Raw genomic sequence first — 20,537 nt, 5'->3', positions numbered from 1 at the left:
TTTGCTCATGTCTGTGTTAACTGTGCATTCTGCATTTGATGTTATGTTTTTTGCTGGCATTCCTTAACACTTCAAGATTTCCAGTGTGAAGCATGATGGAGGCTGTCAAGTGCTTTCTTAAAATCTATTAAGTGTTTTTGCCCCATTTGATGCACTCTTCAAAGAGTATGCTTAGGATGAAAATCTGGTTGACTCCTGATCTTCCAAATCAAAAGCCAGATTGCCTTCCATTAGTTTTGGCTGATCTGCTTCCTTTATTCTGTTTAAGATGATACTGAAGAAGACTATCACTGAAAGAAGCGTTACACCTCACCAGTTATTGCAATTGCTTCGAATCAATCATAGAAATAATAGAACTCTAAGAAATCCTGCACGATGAAGCAGGATTAGGTACAGCTTGACCATCTAGGTCACCTTTCTTTGGAATTTTGACTTTAATGCCATTTTCCCACTGTTCCGGAGGCTATTCCTGGTCCCATGCTTTGGTGATTTTATTGATAGTCTCATCACAAGCTTTCAACATTTCCCCCATGACTCTGTCTTCACTTGCAAGATTTCCCATGTTTCAACTTTTTAATGCATCTTTCACTTTGGTTTTAATGTTAGATGTTACAACGTCTATTTCTTGGTGTTTAAGGTCTTTGTCAAAGTCAATAATTCTTGTGGCATTGTTCTGTTTAGCACTCCTTAAAAGTATTCTGCCTATCGCTCTCTTTCTGTTACGAGGGTCTTTCCTTGTTTACCTTAACAGGCGCCCAACTGGTCTAAACTTGCTAGTTAGAACCTTGTTGAATTGACAGAAGTGTTTTACTATTATCTCTTTTATCAACCACTTCAACTTCTTTGGTGATGTTATCCATGTATTTCCTCTTGCCCCTTCTTGTGCTGCATTTTACAGCATTATTTTTTGTTTTATACAGAGCTTTTGCTGCTTCTTTTTCAGGAAGAGTTGCTGATAGCTTTGGCTTGTTTCCTTTCCTTAGAAGAGCAATTTACACATAAGTATTCTACTTCATGCTTCATCTTTTATGTATATAATTTGACCATATTACAGTAGAATCCCTATTTTACTAACTAATTTTGGATTGAGGCGTTCATAAAATTGAACATCTCAATAGTCTATTACTAGATGCTGTTCATAAGTTAAAGTATGGTGCACTGCCTCACTTTCTTCTTGTTCTTCACACCACTGCAAAGCCATTTCAAATGCACTCAAGGCATCGGAATGTCAAGTTATGACAATTTGTTCTTCATCAATATCATTTTTGTAGTGTGATTCCCTTCCACCCTCCATATCATGGGAAAAAATGGTTTATATAACTGCTGGACATTCCTAAAATTAGTATTCATAAAAACCGAGGTTCTCATGTATTTTGTTTGACTGTACTATGGAGAACTGAAAAACGTCATTAAAAAAAGAAAGGAAGACATTTCCAGCAGCAGCTATAACAGGATCTCTAGCTGAGACTAGAAGATAGCTTGCCATTCCAGCTTTAAGTTTCTTCAGGATCACTGTTCATTCTAGGAGAAAAATGCTTTAAGATTTAAATGTTGAGACCTTAATTTCAGATATGAACATATTTCCAAACAAAGGTGGTTGGGTGGGGACAAGGAATAACTTCATTATTATTCAGAATGACTCTTTAGCCATATTGCCACTACCATCACGACACCCGTGCACTAACAGAATTATCCAACGTAAAGAACAGAAGTATTGAAGATTAACAATAAATGCAGTACTTCTAGGTCAAATATCATGGTGTCAATTCTTGCTTATTTTGTTTGGTTGGTTTACAGTTTTTTTAAATTAACTTAGTGCTGATGGAAGATGCTGGATTGAGGCTGAGATCTTCCACTCAATTAAAGAAGAAGTACAGGTGAAAATAAAAGATGGGTCTTGTGGTTACAGCACAAGACTGGGAGCCTGGAGACCTGGTTCTGCTCCTGGCTCTGCCACATACCTCACTTGTGACTTTGGGCTAGTCATTTATCCTCTCCATGTCTCAGTCCGTCCATCTATCCATAAAATGGAGATAACTCACAGAGGCTAGTGAGGCTAATTTAATTAGTGCTCATAAATCACTCTAGGGTCCTCAAATTCATGGCACTAAATAAATATCATCATCAGAAGAAGATGATAAGTGCCAGTGCACTTTCCCATACTATTTTGTCCAAGTGCTTCCATCCTATTTTGAAGTAAGCTTGAACATCTATTAGTTTGAAAGTGTAGTTCAGACTCCCTGTCAGTTCAGTTCTTGACCTCTTTGAAGACACTGCCTACAAGGGTGACAACTGTGCCAGAGATTTGTTGTAAGGTGGACAACTCCTAGGAACTGGGTTGAGACTACCTCTTCATTTAATGTAGAGTGCCAAATAACTATCCAATTGTAATACTCCCCATCATTGCCTCTAGGTCATTGTTAAGCATGTGATCCAACCTGGATCATATGTGCACCTATGACCTAGAGGTTAAAGGATCTATTATTTCCCCTCTAGTCTCATGAACAATCAAGTTATCACACACCTTAATTTTTCATGGAAAGGAGTAAATATAGGAAGACAAACATGCATACCATATACTTGCTTCAAAATTAGAGACGTATGCAGTAATAGCCTGGTAGTCAGAGGTAATGAGCATCCGAAGCCTCCCACTGACTTCAGTGGGAAGTCACATATGCTCGGCACCTTTGAAAATCAGGCCATACATATACATACATTTTCTATTCAGCCCATAGTTACAAGTTTGTAGTTTTAAAATATTTCTTAGTATGACTAGGAATCACCTGATAGTGCTTAGCCAATAAAACCCCTGAATTAACTAAACATTATAATACCTCCTTGTTATTTATATCATTAGTTAAATATAAAGAGTTGAACAGCAAATGCTGCATTAACAATGCTTTTGTAGGCTCCTCCACAAGAAGTCTCATCTGCTGGAGTACACACTTCTGTCAGCAGTCGAAAAATAGATTGGACAAAATAAGAATCCAGTGGAAATTTTCACAACTTCTGAAGATGTGAACAATGAAACAAATTATGTCCAGCAGTTCAGAATAAAAAACTTTATATTTAATAATATAGACAAAAGCTTCTTTAGAAAATGGGAGAATAAGGGCTAAATACTGTTCGTTGGGAAGAGAGAAAGTGCTATGATTTGGGCAGATCTCTGAGCATTTTAAGGACTATCAAAATTTTTACCAGATTCTGCCCTTTAATTTGTGGATCTAGCTTTCGGAGACACTTGCTGATCTGTACTTCTGAGTCTCCTATGCCAGTCAATGCTCAACCAACACGTTTGGAGTTAGATTTGTCTTTGGAGACCGATTTTTCTGCTTGGCTTTAAATAGACTTTTGTTTTTGTACCCATCATTTTCTGAGTAACAAGGTGCTTAACTGTGCTCACAATTATCAACAACTGCAATCCGTGGATGCAAAAACACAGACCAGTGTTTTCAAAATATGCTTCTTCATCTTCTTTCTAGTTGCATGTTCTGGACTCCAATTAGAGAATAGTAACCCCGGTGATTCTCTTACTGGAAAGATCACCAATTTAGCCCACTAATTGGATTCCTAATTAAGCCTGACTATTTTCTTGGAGAAAAAAATAAAAAGACGTTCGGTCCAAAAGGTTTCACATGTTAAAGTCAAGTTTAAACAGGACCAAGCTCAGGAGCACTGAGATAGAAGCCCAGTAAGACGCATAATACTTCTCTACCCTGATATAACGCGACCTGATATAACACGAATTCGGATATAACGAGGTAAAGCAGCGCTCTGGGGCGGGGCAGGGCTGTGCACTCCAGTGGATCAAAGCAAGTTCAATATAACACGGTTTCACCTATAACGCGGTAAGATTTTTTTGGTTCCCGAGGAAAGCGTTATATCGGGGTAGAGGTATACTAACGTTCCTTTGTCATAATACCGTAGTGCACATCAGGCATACTGTCTGGCTCAACATTCTCTGACTCAAAATGTTTTCCATATAAGAAAGTTAAGAACAGTTTAGCTACACAAGATTGTGAACCTCTCACATGCAGCCGTAATGTATTACACATTGATCTCAATGGGACACTTTGCAGAGTGAGGTACTACTAAACACACGTGAAGGTGGCAGAATCTGGCCTGTAATAATTAGTATCATTCCCTCATGCTGATAAACTCACACATGTGAAACATTGATCTGGTGGTGAGGAACTTACTTTAATTGTGTCTTTTTTAACTTGCTTGCAGTGTTGTAAGATATTAGAAAGAAAAGGTGGGTAAGATAATATAGAAGTAATATATTTATTGGTCCAACTTGTGTAGGTGAAAGAGAGATTTTCTTCAGGCTGACCTTTTACACAGTCATTTACATGATCATGATCAACTTGATCATTTACATGGCTTTAAAACCTTGCTGTTATTATAGCTGTGTCTCTGGTAGCAACCACTGAAAAACACTTTTCATTACAACCCAGTTTTCATGTGTTTATAATTCTTCAAAACATTTACTCCAGGGCTGAAATTTGTCATGCTTAACCTCTCTCTGAATTTTTTGAACACTTTGAGTAAAACTCCTTCAGCCATTACTGAGTTGTGAACGAAGAAGGGGAGGGGGGAAAGGCATCTTTCACTGTAAAAAACCCTGATTATTTTTAAAGCAGAACTATGTCAAAAATGGCTGAAGTGTGAAAGGTGACTTAGATGTACGCTGCTTGTTTGGTCAAAAAATTATTTTGATTTCACAAAAAAACATTTGAAGGTTGCACAGTGAGCAAGTTCAGAGTCATTTTGTTAGGTTAGGAGCATTTTAAAAGTGGATATAATGCACATGCAGCTCAGATTTTAAACTTTTTTTAAATTGGTTACGATATGGCTAAGACTTCTGATTGGTTTTAAGCTGCTTCCTCCACTTTAAGGGAGGTAAAAAAAACTGCCTCTCCACAAAAGTGAATGAACGAATAAATAAATAAATAAATAAATAAATAAATAAATAAATCACATGCTCAAGAAACACAATTGGCTAGGAGAATAAAAAGGGGGTAGGAGGGCTCAGCAGAGGATAGTAGGCACTTATGCGGCTGTCATCAGGGGTGAGGGTGGAGGGCGTCGTTGCACCCCCATGCCATACATGCGCTCACGCCCAGTCCAGGAGGTTTATTCTTTTATAACAAGATTTAAAGAGACAAACAAACAAACAGAACACAGTCTTAAATCAATACCTGGCCCCAGGTTTAAGGGCCACCCCCCCGCCCCCCAGGGTCTCTGGCTCTCCAGCTCCTGGCAACTTCCTAACCTCTGCCAGCTCTGCTCCTACCTTGGAGCATCAGCCACAGGCTTCCCTGAGTCCCTGGCCCCCCTTGCTCCAGGGACTCACCAAAGGAGTTAGGTCCACTTCATGTGGCCTTTGCTGCCCAGGGCTCAGCCTGCCTCAGGCCTTCCTCCTCCCTAGCTGCCTACTAGCAGCCCTTTATAGGCCCAGGAGTAACCCAGCCCTCTTAAATTAGCTGGATTGGGCTCACTGGCTTTTGGTCCAGGGGAGCTGGGTTCAGTCTATCCACAGGGACCAGCTACCCTGTGACAGCTGCCTAATGAATTTTTAAACTATACTTAAATGTATGTACACATGCTTTGCTACCACAGACTTGGAAGACAAAACAATCTGTAAAAATGCCCTTACTTGCAGAAGCCATCAACAGCGCCATAAACTACCTCCCTCAGCTCCTGGATCTCACTTCTTCCCACAGCCAAAGAAAAAACAACAGGGGGCCGGGCAGCTCAGAGAGGCAGCAGAGGCCATGGGGTTGAGGGAATGAGAAAAAGTGGTGACTGGACCCAGAGCAAATCCATGCTGTGAAGCAAGCCAGAGCAGGTGGATAGGGTCACCTCCCACTGCTGAAAACCCTCTGTAGAAAACACTTGTAATAATTATAGGAGAGAGTTCATTTTGAAGAAAGAAGCAAACTAGATTGTAAACAGGGTAGTGGCAACTGGTCAATCCAAGGTGTACAAGATGAGCATTTTCATCCTGGGTACAGAATGATGACGACACTTACTTGTCCTCAAAATCCTGGAGATGCTTCAGTTTAAGAATAAATCAAACTCATGTTAGCTATCATAAATAACAACCGTGAATAGCAGTTCTGAACTCTCACCTTAGTGAATTTGGCTTCACAAGTGGAAATATCATCATGTGAATCACATTCTTCATGGTCATTGGCAAAGTTAATGCCAATGGTACAGTAGTGTTCCTCCAGTTTATTACTGCAGCACTGCTCCTGGACTATGCTGTCAATTGAAATGAAGTGAGACCAAAAGGGAAAAAAAAAAGCCTGCTTAGAACAAAAGGATATACATCAGTAACTGCTGCTAATGATGCACCAACCAGTATTTGTACTGAGTTTCAGTGGGAAAATGTTTACTTGGAACAAAGATCTTAGTTTTTAAAAAAGGAGCTAAAAGGACTCTTTAGGTACAATCAGAACAAATGTCTATGAGATACTGACTAAACGTGTCCATCGGTAGACTATCACATCATGGTGGCCTGCAAAGCTTTTCAAGTTTGTTCACTTTTTCAGCTCTCAGACTCATGGTCCATAAATGCTTTATTTACATGTGTCACAACCCTGTTTATATAATTTCGTAAATCAAAATAGTTCCTTCAACTCCTTCCCATGGATAAAACTGAATAAGGACAAACTTCTCCCTCTCCTGACATCACTGATATTTGCATGCCAAGCACATCCCAAACAGCTTCCTCCCCTTTACACATTGCTACATCATCTTGGAGAATGCTGTTACCTTGTTTAAGTTAAAGCAGTTACATTGCTGCATTCCAGTATAGGGTGGGGAAGAGGGGAAATTTCACAGACTAGGAACAGATCAGTTTACATCAATTAATTAATATATTCACGAGTTGATTGTGATGTTACTATCTCACAGAAGACAAAGTTACATAAGATGCTGAAGACAAAAGAGAGCATCCAAAGGGCAAATTTAGACTGTAAAACTTTTCTTTATTTATATGTAATAGGGGAACTTAAAAACTTATTCTCTTACATAGATGCCAACAACGGGAAAAAATGAATGGGTAGCAGCCAGCTCCCCTCCACCCCTGCAAGAACCTCCCGTCCACTGGCGGCCCTGCTGATCAACTCCTCCCCCGCCCTCCCAGCACCTCCCTCCCACAGCAATCAGCTATTCTACAGTGTGCAGGAGGCGCTGAGGGGGTGAGGGAGGAGCGGGGACAGGGCACGCTCGGGGGAGGGGGCAGAACTGAGCGGGAAGAGGTGAAGTGGGGGCACGAAGAGGCGGGGCAGAGCCTGGGGTGGAGCAAGGGATTGAGCACCCCAAGGGGCTGGAGGAAGCCAGTGCCTGTGTTCTCTTACATATAAGGGAGTGTAAGAAAAAAAAGTCAGAAAAGCACTGCAGGTCGCCTTTAAAGGTATTTATTTAGAAATATATTTTTTTCATCCATCAACAAGTCACCTGAGTCCCTTACATCTATTAAAAATCTTAGACTATAACAGATTTACCCTCATTGTTAACTGTAAAAAGCACTCTCTATTTTTTTAAAATAACTTATTACTAGAATAGGTCAGTAAAATGTTTGCAGGCATAATCTAGAAGCATCTACAATTCTGAAAAGGAATTCAGCAACAACATCCCCCAACAAAACTTTAAAAAAATAAAAAATAAAAACAAAACAAAAAACACCTGTGTCTACTCTGTTTGAAATTGTGATGATGGGGCTAGTTCATCCAACATATTTTCTGAAGGAGGGTGTTAGCTCCTTGGGCAAATAGCATATATGTGATCCTCTCAATTTAGTACAGCTCTGGGCATACTGATGATACTCAAAGCTGCTGGGCTAAATTCATAAAGAATAAATTGTATTTGTTTATTTTGCTATATAAAGGTCTCATCTTGCAATGCTTACTTAGGCAAAACACCCATCAGATTTCAAAGTATTATTAGTATACAAATTGGCCAATGTAAATTAATCCGTATTAGTTATTCTCTTGTTTAAAATGTTTCTCTCATCCATTAATTAAGATGTAACAGTCAGCCAATCAGTGACCAGAAACAATACCATGCCATTTAGGTGACTGTAAACTGATGGGCTCACTCACCAGTCCAGGAAAGTGTAAGTGCCATACCCAAATCAGTTTCAGGCCCTTGTCTCAGGGCCCAATTTATTGGCTACAGTGCCCAGATGCTTTTCCTCTTCCTTCTCTCAGTCCCCAGAAAGAGGGCAAGCTTTTTTTTTAAATCCCCTGCTGAGCAGTGTGACAGGCCCTTAACTCTTTTCTGACCATTTCATCCTGCCACACCGACCAACCACAAAATAGGCCTGATTCAAAGCCCACTGAAGCCAATGGAGTCTTTTCATTGATTTCAATGGGCTTTTGATCAGGCCCAGTAGGAACAGTGAACAGTGAAATTCAATCATTCAGAGCCTGAAAATTCTTTGTTCAAACTACTTGGTGAGTATTTATGAATGACAGCTGCAGAGAAGGATAATCGGGATCAGTTCAAAAACAAATCATTATAAAGGAAGGGCTAAATTCATAACTGGAGCGAGGGGGAGACTGGTCATTCCTTTTCATGGAGCATTTGACTTTGTTCCAACATGAGACAGACTCCCAAATTTCAAAATTATCTGGGAAAGGAGACTATCATTTTCTGCCAAACTCTACTGGGAGGCCCAGCTCTGGGGCAGTCTACTTGGCAGCCTGTCCAGCAGCCCGTGACCCTGAAAGCTCAGGGAGCCTGGGTTCCGGGAAGCCAAGTACTTGGAAGTTAGGAGCCAGAGCCCCCAGAGCTTCCAAACTCCTGGCTGTCTATCAAACTGCCAGGTGGGTGAATTTCTGGTGGAATTTTGTCTAAATTGAATAATCTTCACAAAGTATTTCACAATGAACTGGCAAATTCTGACCAAAAAATGTCAATTTTTTCCCCAACCAGTTCTATTCATAACAAGTAGTTCAACTAATTTTAAATGTAACTAGTAGTTAAAATTCAACAGAATGGAAATAGTTGAATAAAAATACTATTTGTTAATTATGAGGCAAATTCTCATCCCAAAGCCCAACCAAAGCAGCTGGGCTCAGTGCTGTACAGAAGGCAAGTACCTCCCCCAGGCTGTAAAATAGCTATACATCTCCTCTACAAAGGCAATGTCAGAATGAGCCCTTATGCAATGGTGGATGAAGACAACTGGAAAGTCTCCATGGTGCTGAGCCTCTGACTTCAACTTAGTCTGCCTATGTGTCATCCTCTCCCACTTTCTGTGCACTACCACTGAGAGAGAGAGATCACCTATAGGAGGTCTTCACACTATATAGGAAAGTCAACATATCTTTAGACTTTTGGGACTCAGACTGTCTCTTCCTATGTCTATACAATACCCAGCCCCTATGAGCAAAACCTGCAAATACTCCATATTCAACACTCTTATTGATTCAGTAGCATATGGATGGCTTACAAGATCAGGCCTGAAAAATTAAGATAAATAGTTTTCGTTATTCTTTAGATTAATTGAGCATACTACTTCAATCAACTACCAAAATAGTCACCTCTTCAACTTCATCAGAAATGTTCTGTTTTTCAGTAACCACATTGTACAAGAACCTTGTTAAGTTCAATTTATAGTTTTGTTATATACGCTGAAATTTTACTAGGATCCCAAACCTTAAATGTGGAAATTCTAAGAGTACATTGCTACAGAATTGACTTTCACTGAGGATATATAAGAGTCACATAAGTGTTCTGATCTCTGATTTATGGTGGATTTTATCACATTTCATCGGTGTATCACCAACTAAACAAATTTATGTTTTAGATTTTTTTTAAAACTGTATTTTTGAAACAGATATTTCTAAAAAATGAAATAAACTTTTTAATAACTCATTAATAAGAATATAATTAATTGAAGGGTAACATATGTTTAACCCTGAAATCCCTCTTTATCCTTATGCTCACAGACAAATTTGGCTGAAAATGTAAAGTAATTTGGGGAGTAGATTTAGATTAATTTCAGCAATATTTGGAACAGCATATAACACCCAACTCATGAAAGCCCAACCAACTGAAAAATCTTAAATTAGAGACGATCAAAGCACCTTAATTTTATTCTATCTTTTACCGGACATTAGATTAATAGATCTGTGAAGAACCAGAGTCATGTGGTTTTACTTTACGTTAAAATTTAACCTGCTTACTGATTTTCACAGAACAACTTTATAGTGAAAAACTTGCAGGTTCATTTACTAAACAGCTATACTCCCAGAATCCTTTCATCTTCTTTATTATCCTCCCCAGAGGGAGCACTCTTAAACCAGCATGGATTTTCTAATTACCGCTGGTGAGCTCTTATTTCCTTTCATTTCTTTTCATAAAAGCATTAACATTTAACTCTGGTCGTAAGACAATTTCTTCATTTGGTGCCAGTGTAGTTTAACCCAGAAAAAAAAACCCTCATTACCTTACTCCCCTCTCCCTTGACTTATTAGTGTGCCTTGAAACCACTTTTGTGCTATTTATGTGAAGAACTGGAGGTTTTATCTTTGAGTCAATCATTAAGACTAGAAAGATACTGATTCCACTCAAAGAAGTGCTTTGCAAAGACAAGCTATGTTCTCAAATTAAACAGACTTTTGAAACAAAAACATTGCTCTGGCTTTAGTCCTTCTGTCATCCCTCTTATCAGTTCAAAGATTATTGTGTAACATGCATGATTGTAGAAAGATTGGCATATATGTTGAATAAAAATTATTACAGGTCTTGCTCTGTACATTCATAATGTGAAATGTCTCAGCAATGAGAGTGTAATGAGGTGGAATGGCCTCATTCTGGCACAAAGGGGGTTAACTCATCATGTTGGGCTCAGCTAACCCTGCCCCTTCCCTCTTGCAGGAAGTGTGGTGGCTGGGCAGGAAGCATAAGTGGAGAGCCCTGCAGCTCAGTTGGAGCCAGACCAAGGAAGGATCCAGATGTCCTTCCCAGGGAGCCAAATTGCCAAGAGAACCCATGACTGGCTGTGGCACCCAGTGATGACTCCCCTAAGCCAGCCTGGAGAGAAGGCCAGCCACTGCCCCAGGAGATGGAGAGACCCAAAGGGAAGTGGAAAGTGTGCCGACAACAATGACAGGAAGTAGCCAAGGGAACCGAGATATTGACTCAGCTGTGTTGCTAAGAGGCAAGGCAGAGACCCCACACTTCCCCGACAACCTTGTTAAGGGATCACCCGTCGCTTCTAGGGCCCTGAGCTGGGACATCAGGGCACAGGGTGGGCTGGGGCCCCCCTACCCTGCACTCACGGCTGGATGAGCCACAGACTGCTTGTGTGTTCAGCCCTAACCGAGAAGGCCTGACCCATTAACCGCTTATTTGCTTAGCCCTCAGGCAGGAGGCCTGAGCCACAGATGGCTTTCAGCTTTTAGTCTAAAGCCAGAAGGCCTTATCCACTGACTGTTCGTCTGCTCTGCACCACACCCCACCCCTAATCAAGGAGAGTTCCTAATCATGAGTTCCATGAACAGGGCACAGAGGAAAAGTTAAAACATGAAACATCTCCAAAAATGACCCCAAACTTTCTAAACAGAAAAGTGTCACAACTTTAAAGTATGACATGTCAGACCCTTCCAGTACTAGAATGATATAAAATGATAAAGTCATATATAAAATAGTTAGGCAGCTGGTGTGCTGTGACCACTACCAATCATGCTGACTTCTTTGTGTTTCATTGTTCCCTTGTGTTCTTCCGTCTGTATCTACCTGTTGTCTCTTGTCTTATATTGTAAGCTCTTTGGGACAGGGACTGTCTTTTTGTTCTGTGTTTGTACAGCACCTAGCACAATAGGGTCCTGGTCTGTGACTGGCATTCCTAGGTGCTATCATAATACAAATAAATAATAGTATTAGTTCCCAATTCTAGCTCCAAAGGGGCATTATATTCTGTTATTTAAAGTAATGAGGGTTTTTTTAATTCACAAACTATTATTGGTCCAGAACTGAATCTCACCTCTAATGCCCTTTGGGCAGGAAGGAGGAGACATTTCTTGGGCAGGCCAATTTTCAAAAATAAATGGCACCTGTGTGAAGCTAGTGTGGGTTTGAAATGTTAGAAAATGTCCTGGGGAAAAGGATCAGTGGGCAGAAGGAAGGTGGTCAAAAAGTCTGCTCACCCAAACTCTGGGCCTATTATCTGTTTGTACTGTCGGCACGTGTAGAAATTTTGTCCAAAACTTTTTTCCCCCCTCCACCAAACAAATGCAGATTGGGTTGACCAAATCAAGTTGCAAATTCATGTCAAATTCGCCAAATTGTTTCAGTAAATTAAAAAAAAAATCTTTATAAAAATTCCAAAAATATTGAAACATTAGATCATTTTGATATTGTCTACCTGAAACATTTTGATGTTTTGATTCAACACACATTTTTTGTTCTGAAAATTCATTTAAATTTTATTTTAAAACATTAGATATTTGTTAGAAAGCGCAAAAACTAAACAAAACATATTGTTTCAGGTTGAACAAAATGTTTTGCTCTAAGCTAAACAATTTTTTGTTTTGTTTTTGGAATGACCTGATAAAAAAAAAGTTATTTGCACAGCTCTAGTCACAGGGGACATATGCAAAAATCTTGTTGCTTTGGGAAGTATTATGACACAGTGAAATGTAGTAGTTTGTGGGGGAAATGGTGGCATCAGGATATGCAGGAGACTTGGAACATCCTGACTACAATTGGGCAGCAGAGGCCAAATAGGTCACCTGCATCCATGGGGATTCCAAATCTATTCTGAGATATAAATCTTCTACAAGTAGGGAGCTCAGACAGACCAGCTCTGAGGTAAGGTGGCCTACTACTTGCTGCCCAGGCTAGTTATTGTGGAGCAAGACTGAGTATCTTTTCAATCTAACCTTGGCTCTAGCTCATGAAATGTGCTCAGACCCATGGAAAAGGAGTTACTATGGCTGGCAAGTCCTCTGGCAACCAAAGGCATCTTTTGGAGTTAGATCCCAAAAGGGGTTGCATAGACTAGCAATGAATCCAGCGAGCATTCCCTGGGGCTGGCTCTAGGAAGATACATAACAGGCTGGCAGAGTTTGCATGGAATATCTCCCTCCATCTCCTATTAGTAAGTGTTGGCCTGCTGCAAAAGGGTTAAGATGATTCTGCTGCCACACCCAGATTCAGATAAAGGGAGATGGGAGCAGAAAAAGAGAGGACACCTAAGGTGTGGGCTGAGCAGTCCTAAGGCAGGAACCCCAGGAGTAGTCCATCTAGGAGGAGGACTGAGCTTGAGCCTTTGTTATATTGTTATTAGTTTCTTTGTTAATCAAGCCAAAGCCCAGGAAGGGGATACTAAAAACAATATACAGAATAAAATAGATTGGGAAAGGCACCTGCTCACATCCAGGCTTTTCAATATTAAAGAGTCCTTGTAGCATAGTTCTACTTTGTGACTGTAAAAGTGGCAGACTGAGTCCATTGTTATGTTGTCTCTATGACTTCCTGATCAAATCTGCTCACTTTACAAGGTGTTTTATTCTCGTCTAACTGCCTGCCCTGCAGGCTCAGCCTGTCATTTGGAAGTCAAGCGGAGTTCCTTCTGGTAGGAAAAGAGCTCAGTTGTCATTACATCACATAACTTATGGCCAGTTTTTCAAAAGTGCTCAACACCCAGCAGCTCCAACTGTGAAATGTATTTAGGTGCCTAAATAGGAGCTGAGCTCTTTTGAAAATCCGGTGCCATTTTGTGGGTCCTGAACCATTCTGAAAATTTCTTTCTAAATTCTATCCCCATTTAGTCGTAAGCTAAACCACCGGGCCTGATTTTGCTCTCATTCACACCTGTGGATATCAGGAGTAACTGCACTGAAGTCAGTAGACTTACACTGGTATAAATGAGAGGAGAATTAGGCTCCCTGACTTCACATTTTGGCCCCAATTACATCTGTGTAACACCACTGTTTAGAATAGGGTTGCACAGATGTAATGAAGAACAGACTTTGGCCCTTGACATTTTGCTTATGAAGTGACATCAGAAAACAATCCAGCTGAGGGTCTTGCTGCTGTATTAGTGATGGAGTGATAACTGGGATAAAAAGTAGTAATAAATAAATAAATAAATAAATTATTATTGCCAAAACAATATACAGGTAAGGATGCCATTTTTACATAGTGACTTTTCAGTACGACTGCACTTTAAAAGTTAGTGCATTATTTATTGAGACTGCAATATACAGTGTCTGTTTATCATAATACAGTATTTTAGATGCTTAGACTCTTTCTGTATGTACACAAGTCAGATATATTTATAGTTAAGTACACTTTTAAGCTTTCCTATGAAGTTTTAAGGGTCTCTGTCTAAAATTACAATATTCAAAAAATAAATTACTATTCATGAGAATCTCAGCTCACATTAAGCAAATGATCCTTAAATCAGAAATACCCTTGCTTCCAAGTTGTTCAATAAACTTGGTTTCCTGTTTTTCCTGTCTTTGTTTTGTCTATAATTCTTTTCACTCCTCAAGTATTTCCTAAATTGGGATTTAAGTCCTATCTGTCAATTCTTGTGCGCAAGAGACTGCTTTCTATGCCAATATAAATGCAAAAAAAGTCAGAAACAACAGACAGACATGACTGCAAAAGACATTCTTTCCATAACAAAGATCAATCCAACACTTCTACAATTACATAAGGTTAAAGCACTACGCAATTCATTTGAAATGAGAGAAGAGGACAGGGTGATGTGCTTTAAATGGAGAAATATAAAATCTTCTTAGAAGCTGCCTTTCAAACTACCAACCCTATTATTGTCAGAGCCACAATTTAAGTGTTACAAATTGGTTTAATGGCAAAACTAACATAAAATATTGGTGCCAAAGAAAATATAACGCCTCTAATATCTACAAGGATTAGTATAAACACTATATACGTTAAATGTTGATAGTATTTTTAAAGTTCAGTGCTTCATTCTTTGGATCACATAATAGGAAATAGTGCTCTCTTAATATCAATGGAATTGGCAGATCTGTTCATCCTTACACTCAAAGGCTATTTTTATACATACAAAACCATAGCCAAAACAAGTCAGACCTTCTTATTCCCAGAAATTTTAGCTTTTCTTATACTATTATTAGTACCCTCTTACTTATGCATATAACCAAATATAGAACTAAATAGGAAATACAGAAGTCTCCTTGCTCTGACTACACTGGAGAAATTGGGTAAAAGATACTAATTTTATATATTGGCTACTGTTCCTGGCTGACTGGTATCCAAGAATTTCTATTGTCATTGGGCCAGATCCTCAGCTGGCATAAATCAATATAGCTACACTGAAGCCAATGAAGCAACACCAGTTTACATCAGCTGAGGCTCTGGCACATATATGTTTCATTATTTAAAAGATATTAACAAAAATCTTACTCGAAAAATTGCCATGGAACTAAAAGCTTGATGCTCAGATCAAGATGGATTGCTGCATACTAGGAGCTTTAAGTTTTCTTCTTCTCTATGAATCGTGGCTTCATACTGAAAATGAGACTAGCTGTGGGCTGCATAGAAGAACTCCGTGGGCCATAAACGGACAGAGTCTGCCCTTACCTGCTGTAGGGCTTTGCTTCACAAATAGTTCCTACCTGAAGAGAACTATGCTACTTAACATGAATAATGGCAATAGCAACTGGCTCAAAGAGTTTAATGAGGTTGTGCATGACACATCAAGGACTGACTGTGCAGGTGTTGAATGCCCATCTCTTACTTTCTCTCTGGTCGGGACATGGTGCAGGCTGTCTACTTACATTTGCTATTCTTTTTGTAAAAGTGAACACATTCATAGTAGCATCCTCCAGTTAATTGTACTAGGACTGGAATGGCCATATTTGCTGTGAGAAAGTGAACAGTGAGTTTAAATGGTATCAGCAAACCAGAGTGCAGGAATTTGCATACTGTAGTTACAGAAGACTACCATAATGTGATTAACTGCACATATCCATGTTCTCTGATTAGCTGAGTCCATTCCTTTTTAGCAAAGTGTTAAAATATACTTCTTGTATACCAATACAGCCACAAAATTTTCTCCATAATATAAGATACAATTCCAGAACAAGCTGTACATCAAGAATTCTGCAAACTTCCCAGTCTCCTGTTGACATACAGATTTCAATCTACCTAGACATTTGCCCCACTCTCTCCATCGCCAGTCTTTGTGCACCTCACAAACTCTAATAGATGATATATCTCCAGGCGCAGAGATAAGTAACTAGCAAAAATCTGGTACAGCCAGGAACTGAACCCAAGTTTTTCTGAGTCCTAATCCAGTGTTTTAACAACAAGAGCTCTTTCCTGGTTTGCCTTTAATCTCACTATGACACCTGCTAGAACTGGTTGATTTTTTACCCGAAAATGTTTTCCATAGGAAAATGAAGTTTCAGTGAAATCAACATTTTCCCTATTTTTGGCTTTCTGACAGGAAAATTCAAAACAATTTTTTTAAATTTCAATTTTAAATGTCATTTCCCCCTTGGTCTTTGGAAGCCAAAGAATTTAAATTTTCCATTTAAAGTTTCTGGATCATCAGAGGTTTGTTTCTCTTTTTCCTCCCTTTAAAAAAACAAAAACAAAAAAACCTCTGTTCCCTCCTCCTCTCCCCACTTATTTTTTTATTTTTTTTATGCACTGGAAAAGGGGGGGGGCTTAAAATGTGAGAAAGTCTGTGTGTGGGAACCTTATTTCCACTTTTTTTAATATTTTCCAATTGGAAAAAGTTGGAATACTATAAGGAAATGTTTAAAAGTAGGTTTTTGAAATATTATTTCAAAGCTAATTGAAAATTCCCTTGGAAACCAAAACTTTATGGTCAAATCTTTCAAAAGCAATTTTTCATTTTCCAACTAGCTCTAATGATGGTCATCATCATTTTTCACAATCAACATTAAGTAATAACATACCTGCATTCTTTGGATTCAGAAATAAATGGCAGAGAACTGCAATGTCTTTTTTGACTTGCCCATTCATTACCACTCTTGCAGCATTTTTCCACTGAATTTTCTATAGAAATAAACAAACAAAAAAATCAGAATATTTCATAGGACCTTAACAAACAGTGTCGAGTCTGCTAATAATTACTACAGTTGACAGCCAATTACTTTTTCCCTGTGCACCCTGGCTAAGGTTGAAATGACACACTTATGCAGTAGATAGGGATGCCCAAGTGAGGGGTTGTATTTTAATTATATTTAACATGTTTATTATGGTAGTGCCAACCAAGAGTGGTGCCTCCTTGTGCTAGGTGCTGAACAGACAGAGTTGTAGATGGTTTCTGCCACAAAGAGCTGACCATCTAACTAGACAAGACAGGCACAGGGTAGGGGAAGGAGGAGAACACACAAGCTGAGTGGACAATGTGATGGTAGCAAATGTCATGTTAGTTCCATGATTATTTGGGGATGGGGGGAGTGAATGGGGACAGGATAGATGGGAAGAGGCTAAGAGGGGCAACTGTGAAATGAAGCTGAGGTAAAGAGAATGTGAGGAAGGGTAAGGATTGGAGCCAATTAACACAGGGCAGAAAAACTCCAGTCAAAATTGAAAAAAAGTTCTCTGAATGTCCAGAGATCCACTGCTTCCGCTTTGGTTGCTTTTGCCTCCTACCACCTGGAGTCTCTTGCTGGCTCCTCTCTGCAGCCCACATGGTAGGATATATTAGCAGCTTGTCCTGAGCCCAACTGCTGCACCTAATTATCCTTAAGCGGAGCAGACTGTAGATACCCTTATCCTTTAATATGAAGATGTAGGACAGGGACTCAGCTCCCAGCATGCAATAGTCCATTTCCCACCAAGATCAAGATGGAGCACTGAATACTGGAAGGAACCATCATCTCCCTGAATTGCACTCTTTAATGTTGAAGATGAGGGCAGCCATGAGCCACACTGTATAACACAAAGGAAGCATTTGACATTCCTCCTCAACAATATAAGGACAATATTAATTATAAGTGAATTTATGTAACTTCCTTACTTCCTGAACATCTAAAATGTTGATTCTTTAAGAGTGTCTACAATCAACTATATATGCAGAACTATCTTCAGAGAAAGCTAGAGGCAAATTTATATAACATTTTGGCCACTCAATAAATAAATAAATAAATATACAGTTGATATAAATCAGAGGGAAACTGATAACAAATAAAAACAAATCAAGCTAATGGAGATGGTTATTTAATTTTAATAGTATTTGTGCAGAATTACCTGATTTAGCAAACCTAAATACTGTTAATGAGTCGACAAGGGTCACAGGTCTGTTTCATGTGCAAAGGTTCACCACACAGCAGGTATGTTAGAACTTGGACTAAAGCAAGAGTCACATTTTCTTATTATTAGAGTCCAGTCACTGAACAGTTCATTGTACATGCTCCAGGCAGAAATACACACTCTGGAGGAAGAGGCTTGTGATTAGAGCTATTTCTAATGTAAAGTTCCTGTTAATTTATCTTTGTTTTATACAGGTTCTGGTTGTTGATTTTTTAAAATTATATAATAAATAAGATATTTTCATTCCTGGATCATGCAGTGATTTACAAAGGAAGGCAAATATCACCCCCATTTTATAGATGGAGAATCTGTGGTGCAGAAGGATGAAGTGATTGCTCAAAGTCACACCTTGCATCAGTGGCAGAATAGGAAATAGAACCCACGTCACCTGATTCCTAGCCCAGTGTTCTGGCTACTGGACCATATTGACTCCCCATATAATTGTCTCCTGGAAGTGACCATTTTCTTCTCCTCCTGTAATGCACCAAGTACATCTGGTGCTATACACAACTCAAAAACAATGGGTGAAATTCTGGCCCCATTGATGTCAATGGTAAAATTACCACTGATTTCAGTAGGTCCAGGATTTCATGCAACTATCTGAAAGACAGATATGGCTTACAGTACTACAAAGAAAATCAAAGATTTTTCTAGTAAAGATCTGCCTGTGATGGGAGACATGGAAGTAATATATGGAGTCTGGTCTCCTGCCTGGGTGTGAGTGACCCATGTATATGAAGTCTGGTGCTCTTCTCCTGCAAATGCACTGTTAGCAAACACTGAGTGCTTCAGGCTTAATGAAATTTGTTATGAATGACCACATTTTACTGCTGATGTTTGCAATTAATTTTACCCAGATTGAAGAATGATTCACGTGAAGTGCAGAGCTGGCCATAGGTTTTGCAGGGATCCGTACAAAGTAACATCAGGGTCCTCAGCCACGTTCCTCCTGAAAAGGACAACCCTTGCCCGTGGCCACCGCTTCTCTCTCTGGCCATACACCCCTACTCCAACCAAGTAACTAGAGAATTTAAAACAGGCCCAGCAATGCCATTTAAAATGCAGACATATGTCCACACAGGGGAGATCTGGACTGAGGAGGGAAAACTGCAGTTCACACTACGGTTCATATCATCCAAAGAACCTGCCACAGCCCTCTTGAGAAGAAAGGGAAGTTAAAAAACAAGCAATACAAAAAAGCCTATCTTGAGGCCATTCTTCTAAAACATAATGGAATAATAAAATGTGGAGAAACATTTTTGGTGTTTTTGCTTTGCTGTTTGCCTTTACAATTGGCATTTATAGACAAGTCTACTTTTGCAATATTCCAGAATCTGTTTGCATCTGATTTACTCTCCTGAAGTGAAATCCTGGCCCCACTGAAGTCAATGAGAGCTTGTCAGTGATTTCAATGAGGGTTCTGTCCAGGGGCCAGGATTTCAATCCTGTACTTTGGCACCAAGAGGTTCTAATAACTACTTAGAAAACAGTGGGGGTGAGGGAGATGGGGAAGAAAAGAAAAAAAGATGGATGTAGAATATGTGTTGGTTTTTCCAAACATACTGAGACTGAATTTCTTCTTCCCTCTCTCCTCCATGGATGTTATGGTGTGCTAGACAAAGGCCTGGTCTACACTGGGGGGGGGGGGGGGAAATCGATCTAAGATACGCAACTTCAGCTACAAGAATAGCGTAGCTGAAGTCGACATATCTTAGATCGACTTAGACTGACTTACTTTGTGTCCTCGCGGCGTGGGATCGACGGCCGCTGCTCCCCCGTCGACTCCGCTTCTGCCTCTCACCCTGGTGGAGCTCCGGAGTCGACAGGGAGCACGTTCAGGGATTGATGTATCGCGTCTAGACGAGACGCAATACATCAATCCCCAATAGATCGATCACTAGTGTAGACATACCCAAAGAAAGTTTTACCCAAGCAGTGGAAGAAATGGCTTCAAAAGATGTCGACATCTTTCTACTTCTCAATTAAAAACAAAAGATTGATTTCTCCTTTCTAAAATTGAGAGGTATTATGATTAACGGGCTTTGTGAGATGCTATTATGCAATCATCTGTTATCAGTCCTGCTGATGTGGATTAAGGCCATGATCCAAAGCCCACTAAAGTCAATGGTGATCTTAAAATTGACTTAAATGGGCTGTGGATCAGGCGCAAACAGCCGTTTTTAGTTAGAGGGAGTAACTATGTTTTGTGTTATGTAGAGATTAAGTAACATTGT

General features: G+C 39.6%; 1 protein-coding gene across 1 annotated transcript in view; it reads right to left on the bottom strand.

Moving 5' to 3' along the window:
• The window catches only part of FBLN1 (fibulin 1), a 101,103-nt gene extending 80,833 nt beyond the window's left edge, over nt 1-20,270 (bottom strand). Inside the window, exons 1-3 of the mRNA XM_065410693.1 lie at nt 20,216-20,270; nt 16,941-17,040; nt 6,135-6,267 (exon numbers count right to left, since the gene is read on the bottom strand). Coding sequence (XP_065266765.1) covers nt 6,135-6,267; nt 16,941-17,040; nt 20,216-20,270 — 288 coding nt within the window. The remainder of the gene's footprint in view (nt 1-6,134; nt 6,268-16,940; nt 17,041-20,215) is intronic.
• Nucleotides 20,271-20,537: the final 267 nt, after the last annotated feature.

The sequence above is a fragment of the Emys orbicularis genome, chromosome 1 (genome assembly GCF_028017835.1).
Source record: "Emys orbicularis isolate rEmyOrb1 chromosome 1, rEmyOrb1.hap1, whole genome shotgun sequence".
Lineage (NCBI taxonomy): Eukaryota > Metazoa > Chordata > Testudines > Emydidae > Emys > Emys orbicularis.
This window is presented reverse-complemented; position numbering and strand designations above follow the sequence as displayed.